This window comes from Camellia sinensis, chromosome 13 (assembly GCF_055761805.1).
Source record: "Camellia sinensis isolate YWXY chromosome 13, ASM5576180v1, whole genome shotgun sequence".
NCBI classification, from domain to species: Eukaryota; Viridiplantae; Streptophyta; class Magnoliopsida; order Ericales; family Theaceae; genus Camellia; species Camellia sinensis.
In genome coordinates this window covers 150,185,862-150,197,831 of record NC_138973.1, presented here as the reverse complement: position 1 = coordinate 150,197,831, position 11,970 = coordinate 150,185,862, and the positions used below count along the sequence as shown (strand labels likewise).

The 11,970-nt window shown below is 47.6% G+C and overlaps 1 protein-coding gene across 1 annotated transcript; it reads right to left on the bottom strand.

The window, feature by feature from the left end:
* Nucleotides 1-7,932: 7,932 nt before the first annotated feature.
* LOC114305559 (uncharacterized) lies at nt 7,933-10,631 on the bottom strand. Its single transcript, XM_082900990.1, has 3 exons — nt 9,277-10,631; nt 8,223-9,129; nt 7,933-8,091 (listed from the first exon to the last, which is right to left on the bottom strand). Exons 1-3 carry the CDS (start codon nt 10,629-10,631, stop codon nt 7,933-7,935), a joined length of 2,421 nt encoding a protein of 806 aa, XP_082757116.1.
* Between the last annotated feature and the right edge of the window lie 1,339 nt (nt 10,632-11,970).

Here is an 11,970-nt window from a genome sequence, read left to right as displayed (position 1 = left end):
ACCTGGCAACACAGAAACGGTGAGCTGCCCGGCGGTGGTGTGCCGGATAGACCCTCCGACGATCAAGTTAATTCACTTGAGGAAGACGAAGAAGACGGAGAGAGAGAGTGTTCTCTTTTGGGAAGAAGTTGCATACCTCTTACGTTCGCCTTCCTCGCTATTTCAAGGTTGGCCATGCGGCCTCAAGATCATGCGTGCACTACCTCTGCTGTCCTTCCCTGGACAGGTGGCAGTACTTGCCTCTCACCACCTTACACGTGTAAAGGCTTAGTCCTCCCAACAGTACATGCAGAACTGCCTAACGGTATTGAGGCGTATGTGGAGCAGATGTCCCTTCCTTCGTGCCATTGGCCCAGGTGGCACACCTGACCACAGTACCACAATCGGCCTATTTCCCAAGAAGAACTATTGCTACAGGCGCTCAACCGCGCTATGCCCCACCGGACTGCCCCTTCGCAAAGGGGCGGCGGGGGGGACGCCCATGGACCGGGCTGGAGTTGACCGGTTCGTGGTGGCATACCGGTCGCGAGGCATGCCGACCCCCGTCCGCTCTGCCTTCATCCGAGGTTGTCACGCCCCAAACCCGCCCCTAAAAGTTTGGGCATGACTACTTCAGAAACGAAAACTTAACTTGATGTACATAAGATATGGGGCCTGACGGAAGCATTCAACATCGAATAATAACATTTATAATATCCATTGAGCTATCACTACTATACCAGGATCACAAATAGAACATAAGGCAGATAAACATACAGTGACGACATCTGAAAATTTAGTTATGTACATAAACGTATACGGACCCAGCCCTCAAGATTGGGCGTGACAAAAACATTAAAAGGGTAAAAGAATTATACACTTCAACTGTAGACGGACTATCAGGGAATAAAACCAAAAGCTTAGCAAGACTCCATAAAATGGGTTGCCTTCATTTACATGCCTGGACACTCTGAGGTTGATAAAAGGGGAGCGGACGCTGTGGGTTAAGACTGACCACCTGATTGGTGACCTACAGAAACAGACATAACAGAGAGTGAGCCAGGCTCAATGAATAGTAATACATGAATGAAATGATGCTTAACTTGAAACATAACACATAGCAATGCATATAAAGATGTGAAGTTCACATAGTCTGATTCTGTGCTAAGTACACAACGGCCTTAGGTTCAATCTTGCAACATGAACATGGTGGCTATAAGCCCTTGAAACATGGTGGCACGAGGCCCTTGAAACTTGTGGCACGAGGCCCTTGAAACATGTGTATGAACCCAAGAGGTGTCTCACACGGATTCTAGAGGTGACTCCCATTGTAGCACTTAGTTCCGTGTAGCACTTTGTTTCATTTCATGACAACTTGTATAGATGGCAATAAGCCTCATAACTTTCATGGAATGGCTTTCAGCCTCATAATTTTCACATATGTATGGACTCAAGAGGTGGCTCATACAGATTCTAGAGGTAACTCGCCCTGCAACACTTAGTTCTGTATAGCACTTTGCTCCATACCAGGAATTAATAGGTTTTCCAGACCAAACCGTACATATCATGTCATATCATAAACAGAATCAAATCATACATATATTTTTTTTTATACTTAAATCATAAGCAGAAATCAAAAGTCATATTCGTAACATACTTGAATTCGTAACATACATGAACTTGTACCATGCGTAAACTTATAACATACTTGAACTTGTACCATACTTCAACTTAGAACATACGTAACTAGTAACATACCTATACTTGTAACATGTTTGAATCTGTATCATACTTAAACTTGTAACGTACATAAACTTGAAACTTAATTACTTAAGCCACGGTATTATTACCCTCGGGTAAGGGTCTTGTGCCAAGGATGCCATGGATTCTTTTATATATACAAACAATCATTTATTAATTTAAGACGTCACATATTAGAAAATAAAGCATTTCTTATCATATCATGTCATTACAGCACGCTTAACAAAGACAGAATAATTCACATTCTAACGTGGGTTACATAACGATGTTAAACCTTTGCATTCATTTCATTTTGTAGATTCTAAATGATCTTGGATCCATATGTAACACAACAAAATGATCTTGGGTTCACACAGATACATCGTTCAAGGATGAACATAAGTTCCGTTTATTCTTTCAGAAAAGGTAACGTAGTATGCTGATGAATAAAGGAGAGTTAATATTTGTTATTGACAGAACAAAAGAATTCCAACGTCATACCAATGCACGCAAATCTTTCAACGTTCAAAAATGTTCGTGTAACACTTACGAAGAACAGAGCATTAGTGACAATAGTTATCAACGGTAGATAAAATGTACATTTCCATACTACTACTCACAGAGTGATGGCGGAGCATTCTTTCTCGCGGGGTGTGTCCTGTACACATACATAACTTATAAATTAGTTCATTTCTCTCTGTTGAATTGCTTATGAATTCATTTCGCTTCGAATAATTTATAGATATCAAGAAGGCATCAAATACAAATTTCGACAATATTAAAGGGTCCAGCACGCAAAACGGAGCAACCCATGTTTTCAGCATGGGCCGCACGTGCGGCTGTGAGCCCCGCACGTGCGGTAAAGTGTCCCGCACGTGCGGCAGTGATGCCCCGCATGTGCCTTTTTGACAGTAGCCAACCCTCAAAATTCTTCATTTCCCGCACGTGCGGCCGTGACTCCCGCACGTGCGGCTAGGGTTCCCGCACGTGCGGCCATGACCCCCGCACGTGCGGCGATCTGCCTCAATTTCTAGTCCGAAATTCAACCTTCTTTTCACTAGGCCAACTTAACTTGAAACACAAATTGAGAATAAAATTCATGCAATATTATGGTTTAATCTTACAATAACATCATTCATAAGTGTAGAACATCCCAAGAATTGTAAATGTAATTCAATTGAGTTACTTCCTTACATGAACACAACCCATAAACATAACTTAATTCTCTTGCATACAACATCACATATGTAACCTTAGAAGACAATTCCTTTATCCTTGCATAACCAACTTAATTTTACATTATCTAGGTGACAACTATATCCCAAGTTAAGCATTGATCATACATTAGATTCAATTTCATGCCCTAGGTCACACACTTGTGGAGAAATTGCACTCAAATTCAAGAGAGGAGACATGGTGGGTGAGTAAACTTACTTGTGATCTTAAACTCCCCAAATTCTCTCTAAATTATCCACTTGATCTTGAAGAAGCCCCCTTCTAGTTCCTTTCTCCCTAATCTCACCACTTACTCTTTCAGGAAATGTTTTGAGCTAGGAGTTCTTAAGGCAAGAGTTAAAGAACACACACACACACACATATATATATACATATATATCTATAAAGCATGAATAGGACAAAAGATCAATCGTTTAATCATTCCAAATTGAAATTTCACAGAAATGCTTATTATTTCTTAAAAATTATGCTGATTCCAATTATAGAATCAATTTCGGATTATCAAGTCTCTAAGGCCCTCAATTTCTGATTCAAACACTAGAATTGTAACAGATAGTTCTCATATTAAACAGATACACAACTATAAGCATAAGATCCACTTTTTTTTTTTAAACTTACTTTCACATGAAATTTCCCAATAAACATACGAATGCACAGAATAGGGGGCTAAAAGCATACCAGAAAACATGTACGAGTCTCGGGCTATTACAGAGGTTATATTGAATCTTCCCATCTCGGCTCACCGGTCAGAGACGCGTCTTCCCTCCCTTATCCACAGTTCAGCCCGACCTATCCGTAGCTCGGTCTCGCCTGTTAGCTGTGCGCACCACCGAATATTTGCTAGTCGCAGCTCGGCCAGGCTAGGCTTCCGCCCGGTCAGCCGATCCTTGAGACCGAGCAAAACAGACCCGTCCAATCCTTGCTCGGCCGTACTAACGGCGCAAATCTCCTCTCTCAATTGCCCCTTAACCCCATCCGACCTGGTCGTGACTGGGGTTACCGAGCTAACGGGTTGAGTTGCTCCATCAACAAGCCGAGCATGATTGGGGGCAAATCTGTCGCCGAGCTATCCTGCTTGGTCGGCCATTTCCTCCCCAGTCTCATCAAGGGTCGTACAACCGTACTGACAGCCGCATTTTCAGTGCCACATGGCTTCACGCCACTGGGTCGTACGGCCAACTGCTCTGCACGCGCAAAATTCAAACGGCGCAGCCGTTTGGGTCCTTCCCCCCTCTTTTGTATTCCAACGAAGGGCCTAAACCCTTCACTTTTCCTTCTCCTCCACACAAGCCCTAAACCTTAGCCTTTTATATTCTCTGAGAACTTCCCCTGCTTGTCGCTGCGTCTCGCCTGCCTCCGCTTCCATCCTTAGTTTCTCGTGAAGCCACAGCCAAGCTCGAGAGGCCCTGCCCTTGCAACCTGTATTTGGTAAGTCCTCCCATCCTTTCAAGCTCTCGTACTTGAGTTCTTCTACTTTTTCACCTTTTTATGCTTCGTGTTCTCCATGTTTATTTTTGTTTATTTTCGGGGCCATTTGAGTTTCATTTCCTTGCTTAGATCTCGCACACCCTAGGGCAAACAAGAATAGTAGGGAAGGATGGGACTTTCATGCCCCTTGTTCCTCCTAGGTTCGAACGAGTTCTTCCTATTTCTGGGATGAACAGTTTGAATCTGGGTAGAACCGAGCAAAATGCTCGTTTAGATCCATAAATGACGCACCGGCCGAGCAAAAACTGGTTTGTGACTTCTCGTAGAAGTTGTAGCCGAGCCAAACTACCGATTAAAACTTGGTAATAGTATTGAACCGGGCGAAAACTTGAGCTCGTTAAGTAAGCCTTGACCGGGTTAACTCGTCAAGTAGAAACGACCAAGCTATAACTTTAACTGAGCCAGCTTCGGAGAATTAGAACCGAACTAGGAAATCGACCACGTAGAATACCCGAGGTAGGGGTCGAACCGACCAAACACCAATAATCCCTTCATTGAGCCAATTCCTATAGGGGCCGTGCAATTTATGCCGCGCTAACCCTTGGAATTATTTTTTAACAATGCAGAACAAATAGGACCGACCAAGCCAGTCCAGCACTAACTGGTGGAGCTCAGAGTCCGATCAAACCCACAAAAATTTTTGACCGAGATACACTTTATCAAATAAGACCGAGATAGATGGGGAAGTACCGCTATATGGTAAGCTCACCCGGTGCGATGGCCGAATTTCGCAGGGATTACAACATCCTAGATGACGTCATCCTAGAGCTCGCCAAAAAGGGAGACACCCTTAGGGGAGATCTAGACCGGTGTCCCTTCACGGTCGTGTCAATAGTAGAGGGAGGGCTCCGTTTCCCAGTCCAGCCTTTGATCTGTGAGTTTTTGAGGCAGACAAGGCTTTGCCCGACCCAAGTTTCAAATAACACATACAAAATAATAAACGGCGTGGCCGAGCTGAACCGGAGGCTCGGTTTAAATCTCGATCTTGCAGAAATTTTCCACCAATATAGCCTTAGTAGAAATAAGAGTGGGCTTTGCTGGTACCTCAAAGTCAAGAAGGGCCGAGCAAAACTCATTGAAGGCAACCCAGACAAAGAAACTAACGACGACGATTTCCTCTGGGTGTCCGGTGCTTACGAGGACACCGAGCCGCCCATACCGGGCTGGTACATTAGGAAAAATTTTGGCAGTGCTGGTAAGTAGCCCGGCTGACCACACTATCCTCTTTCTGAATTTCATTATTATAATTTTGCACCGGTCTAACACTTGTCTCCTTTCTGCAGATAAGTACCTAGCAGTGGACTACCACCAGGCCAACCAAGAGGCCATCAGAGTCCTGCATCGCCATCCAGCCGAGGAGAGGGAGGCATCAAAACTTCTTAGTTTCGACCAAACCTACCATTACCAAGCGCCGCGCAAGAGCAGAGTCACTGACTTCCTACGTGCGCCATCCCCTGAACCAGATCCCAACTTGCCACCAATCAAAATCGTCCCCCTTACAGCCGAGCAAGAAATGGCCAAGATAAGGGCGATCAAATCGATGATTACTGGAGAGGAAGGGGAGTCCCAACCTCCAGAGGCGACCGGGGGAACATCCTCAACCCCAGCCGGGCAAACAGAAGGAGCTGTGCTTGCTCTTGCCAGCGAACAACCGACTGGCCGATCAAAGAAAAGGACGAGGAAGGAGATAACCGGGCAAAACCTCGTTGATGAAGATTCAACTGAGGTCGCTTCAACCGAACAGGGGGACCGGACCGAGCAACCGCTGGCTGGCAAATCCAAGGGCAAGGGCCCAGCCACCTCCCCGGTCTGGGCGCCCGAGTTCAAATACCAGGGCCGGGCAGTTTCCTTTGAGGACTCCGTCTACGCGAACAAAGATTACTCGCTTGGTTTCAATTTGACCAAGGGGTTAATCTTGCCCGCCGATATGAAAAAACATGACGAGCTGTCCGACCTCAAGGTCCTCCGTTCGGCAGCGAAATCCATAGTGCTGGTAAGTTCTCCATTTTCTTATGTCAAACTGTTTGCTCGGTTATTGCGCGGTTTTTCAAGTACTAACGATTTCTCATCGGTTTTCAGGCCGTGCAAAAGAACTACTTGGCCCACGACCGGATGATCAAAGTGCAGCAGAGCCTGCGCGAAGCCATCTCGGAGAACGAGGCCCAGAAAGGCGAGATAGCAAAACTCAAGGCCGCGCAAGAAGCAGTCGTGGCAGAGCGAGATACCCTGCTCCAAAAAGTCGACCGAGCTAGCGAGGAAAAACAACGAGCCATGAAGTCGATGAAAGCTCGGTATCTCACCGAGCTGCGGAAGCTGCGCGACGCCCATAAGGAAGAAAGCGATAAAGCAGTCGATGAGGCAGAGGACCGTGGATATAAGCAGGGGGAGAGAACCTACGAGCGCCAAGTCCAAGCGACCAAGGACATCTTTTTCCAGTGCGGCTGGAAGGCTGCCGTGGAAAAAGTTGGCCTTGGTCAGGATGTCGAAATGTTTGTGAACCCCCATGCAGCACATATCCCGGTCTATATGCAGGCCTACGCCAATGCTACCCAAAACCGGCTCATTGCGGAGGCAAGGAAGGAGGCCGAGGAAGAAGCCGCCGCCGCGCAACAGGCCGAGCAAACTACTGCCGAAGCATCTCAAGATGACGGAGTGGCTGATCGGGATGTTGCTGTGGGGGATAGTGCTAACGACGACGCCGAGGAAAACTTGCCCGAGCAGACAATTGATATGGCCGAGCAGACGGTGGAGGCAGCCGGACAGACTGTCCCTCTTGAAATGGATTGATAATTCCTTTTTTTTTTTTTTGCATATAACCGGGCTAGGCCCCACCTTTGTACTGAATCTTCTTCAATCAATGAAACTTTTGAACCTTTTGTTCGTATATCATCTATTTCTTTTCGGTTGGCTTGTACATAAATGTCTCGATTTAAACGTTGATAATTCATAACTGGCAGGTCGGCTGAGCCGCGCAATATGCCGAGCTAAAATCACCCAGAACGTCTTTCAACATATCTGGCAGCTCAGCTCCTTGAAAATTTGAATTAACTGACATTGTAACTGGGCCGAGCAAAGTCTGCTCGGTTTGAAATGTTTGCAGAATCATACATTTCCATTACATCAATGAGACCGAGCAAAAATCAGCTCGCCGTGTGAGTTGGTTAAGCCGCCAACATTTCCTTTCGGCCGAGCCAAGGCAGCTCGGCCTCTTATCGGTTGGACAACACGCCAGCACCGAGAAATTCTGCCGAACAAAATCCGCTCGTTTAACATATTGGACAAGACACCAATATGTCGACCGGGCCGAGCAAAATCAGCTCGGCCCTTACATTGGGCAAAACACCAATGTTTCAGCTAGGTTGGTCATGACGCCAATATTTCGACCGGGCAAGGGAAACCAGCTCGGCCCGAGGCTAATGCGAACTTTTTCCCTACGCAAACTTTTTGTGCAGTCTGTCTCCATTCCAGCGAGATGAAATCTGATCGGCCTCATTCAGGGCGGTCTCCTTGCCCCTGGCATCGATGATTGCCTTGTATCCTTGCGATTTCATTGTACAGAGATGTAATACCAAACAAGAGTGCTATTTTTATTACAAAAGCATTGCTATCTTTTACATCTAGTGCCAAGAGGCTAAGGGTCTGGAAAAGCTTAAACAACATAAGCAAATTACAATTCAAAAGTAAAAAACCTTAAGGTTGGCTGCATTCCATGGTCTGGGGACAGCCTTGCCATCCAAATCTTCCAGATGGTATGCCCCTTTGCCAGCTAGACCAATCACCTTGTATGGTCCTTCCCAATTCGCACCAAGCTTTCCTTCGCCTTGGACCACCGTGTTGCCTAGTACCTTTCTCAAAACCCAGTCTCCAACCTTGAATAGCCTGGGGTGCACCGCCTTGTTGTATTTCTTGGAGAGTTCTTGTTGATAAGCTGCGATGTGGACTAGTGCCCGCTCCCTTCTTTCCTTGGCAAGGTCTAATTCCGATGCCACGACTTCATTATTCAGATCAGGCTGGAAACTTTCAGAGCGGATGGTTGGCATGCCGATTTCCAACGGGATGACTGCCTCCATGCCGTAGGCCAAAGTGAATGGTGTTTTCCCGGTCGACCTTCTTGGGGTAGTGCGGTATGCCCAGAGCACGTTGGGAAGCTCCTCAGCCCATTTCCCCTTGGCTTTTTCAAGCCGCTTCTTTAGCCCATCCAAGATAGTCTTGTTGGAGGCCTCTGCTTGACCGTTAGACTGAGGATAGGCCGGTGTCGAATTGTAGAACTTGATCTTCAACTCTTCGCAAAATCCGCGAAAGAGCTTCCCATCAAATTGAGTGCCGTTATCTGAGACGAGGGCCCTGGGTATACCGAAGCGAGTAATGATGTTTTGCCAAACAAACTTCTTCACATCCTTTTCCTTTATGGTCGCCAGTGGCTCGGCCTCCACCCACTTGGTGAAGTAGTCGGTGGCGGCGATGAAGAACTTGTGATTGCCCGGCGCTGCTGGGAGTGGTCCAACAATATCCAATCCCCAAAGCGCGAACTGCCAAGGACTTGTGAGAGGGAGCAAATCTCTAGCCAGCTGATGGATCTGGTGAGCGAACTTCTGACACTTCTCACACCTGCGAACATATTTCTGTGCGTCCGCCTGCATGCACGGCCACCAGTAACCTTGGGAAATTGCTCGGTATGCCAAGGACCTGCCCCCAATATGGCTTCCGCAAATGCCCTCATGTATGTCGTAGAGAAAAGTCTTCACTTTGGCGGGGTGGATACACTTCAAATACGGCCCGGTGAAGGACTTCTTATACAAGGCTCCAGATGGGGAGAGCCAAAACCGCTCTGACTTTGCTCGGATTTTGTGGGCTGCCTTCTTTTCTTCCGGTAGAACTCTGTCTTTTAAGAAGGCGATGATGGGATCCATCCAGGAAGGACCCAAGTCGGTACAGAGCACCTCGGTTGCTTCCGGTTCCTCAATACTTGGCCGAGGTAAAAACTCTATCATCAAGGGGTTAGGAAAAGCTGTCTGAGTGGAGGCGAGCCCAGCCAATTCGTCAGCCGAGTTGTTTTCTTCGCGGTTGATTTGTTCCACTCTTATCGCAGGGAACTTCTTGATTTTTTCCCGCACCAACACTTGATACTTGGACATTCTTCCATCCCTTGCCTCATACTCCCCTGATACCTGATTGACCACCAGCTTGGAGTCGCTGAAGACCATAAGGGCGGTGGCTTTCATTCTCAATGCGCTTCTCAAACCGGCGAGGAGGGCTTCATACTCTGCCTCGTTGTTGGACGCCGGGAATCCGAGCGTAATTGCTTGCTCAATAATCAGCCCATCTGGTGAGGTCAGCACAATTCCCAGCCCGGCCCCATGCCTGTTGGACGCTCCATCGACGAAGAGCTTCCACATCTCGCCAATGAACAGCTTCCAACAATCAGATGGGTTTTGGGAGCTTCTCAATTCAATGTCTCTAGCTGGCTCGTTCTGGTCTTTTTTCTCGTCTCCATAGGGTTCATCTTCCAACGAGTTGTCGGACTTTGCTAGTTCGGTCAAACTTTGCCCTTTTCCCACGTGTGAGCCAACGCTCGTCTCCGTTGCCAAAACCTTGGGTTGTGCTAAATCCGCACCAACCAAATCAATCGGGCAAACTGGATGCGTCCCAGGGGCAAATTCCGCCACAAAATCTGCAAGAGCCTGAGCTTTGACCGCGGTGCGCGGGCTGAACCTGATGTCATACTGCCCCAATTCCACGGCCCACTTCAGAATCCTCCCGGTGAAGTCGGCCTTCTCAAAGAGCACCTTGAGAGGGAATTTGGTCAGCACAACTATTGTATGGGCATGAAAATAGTGTGCCAGCTTTCTCGACGCAATCATTAGGGCCAGCGCCAATTTCTCCAAGGGAAGATATCTTGTTTCGGCCAGGAGCAGGGTCTTGCTTACATAGAAGATTGGCAGGTGCTGGATGCCTTCAGCACGAATCAATACCGCGCTCACTGCATGTTGAAAAACAGCCAAGTAGAGGTACAGCTCTTCGCCCGGCCGAGGCGTGACCAAAATTGGGGCTGAGGAGAGATACGCTTTTAAGTCCGCCAGTGCACGGCCGCACTCTTCATCCCAGAAGAACTTGGACTTCAGAGTTTTGAAGAAGGGCCTGTAACGATCCGAAGACCGGCTGATGAATCTGTTCAGCGCAGCTGCCATCCCGGCAAGATGTTACACGTCCTTTGTAGAATTCGGGCGCTCCAGCTCTTGTATCGCTTTGATCTGGGATGGGTCGGCTTCAATCCCTCGGTTTGTAACCAGAAAACCCAGAAACTTTCCAGTGCCAACTCCGAAGGCGCATTTGGAGGCGTTCAGACGAAGCTTATGGTGCTTAAGTATGGCGAACATTTCTGCTAGGTCGGTGAGGTGTTCTGACTTCTCCTTACTCTTAACCACCATATCATCGATGTAGGCCTCCATTGTTCGGCCCAAGAGAGGAGCGAACATTTTAGTAACCATCCGCTAAAAGGTTGCTCCGGCGTTCTTTAGTCCGAACGGCATGGCTTTGTAACAATATAATCCTCTAGGGGTGGTGAATGATGTAATCTCTCTGTCCGGTTTATACATGGCTATCTGGTGGTAGCCGCGATAAGCGTCCAGGAAGCTAAACCTCTGATGGCCAGCGGTCAAGTCCACCAGCTGGTCAATTCGAGGAAGGGGAAAGCTGTCCTTAGGACAAGCCCGGTTGACAGTCTTGTAGTCAACGCAGACTCGCCACTTGCCATTTTTCTTGGGAACAACCACCATGTTGGATATCCACCGAGGGTATTGCACTTCTTCTATAGCCCCGGCTTCCAACAAGTTCTTCACTTCTTCAGCCACCACTTCAGCATGGTGCAGGGCTGAACGGCGCTTCCTTTGAATGACTGGTCGTGCGTTGGGGAAAACATTCAACTGGTGACAGATGAAGCTCGGGTCGACGCCAGGTATGTCGTAAGGCGTCCAAGCAAAGGCCTCCAAATTGGAAACCAAGAAGTTGACATAATTCGATTGCTCGCTGGACAAAGATGACCCCAAGAGGAAGAATTTAGTTGGATCGTTTTCGTCAAAGCGCACTTCCACCAAATCTTTGACTGATTTTTCCTCGGCCTTCCTTCCCACGTCTTCAAGGACCCCTTTTTCCTCGGGCCCCTCGATCATTTGGACAAATCCTTTAGCTGCTCGGCTGCCATTTACCGCAACGAAGCATTGTTTTGCCATCACCTGGTCTCCCCAAACTTCTTCTATTTGCCCGCTCGACGCCGGAAAGCGCATGACTTGGTGGAAGGTCGAGGCAACCGCTTGCATGGCGTGCAGCCAGCCCCTACCTAAGATCAAGTTGTAGGTGGAAGGAACTTTGAGCACCCAGAACTCCACTTGCTTTACTACTAAACCTGCTTTGACCGGCAAAATAATCTTTCCGATTGGCCACTCCGGCTGTGAGTTGAAACCGACCAAAGGAGACGTCGCAGGGGCCAAGTCCTTGTCTTCTAACTTCATCTGTTTGAACGCGTCATAA

Coding starts and splice junctions, on each gene's coding strand:
- LOC114305559 (XM_082900990.1), bottom strand. CDS start 10,631: ATGGCAGCTGCGCTGAACAGATTCATCAGCCGGTCTTCGGATCGTTAC. Junction 9,130..9,276: donor GCCCACAAAATCCGAGCAAA/GTCAGAGCGGTT, acceptor TATTGGGGGCAG/GTCCTTGGCATACCGAGCAA. Junction 8,092..8,222: donor ATTGGGAAGGACCATACAAG/GTGATTGGTCTA, acceptor ATGTTGTTTAAG/CTTTTCCAGACCCTTAGCCT.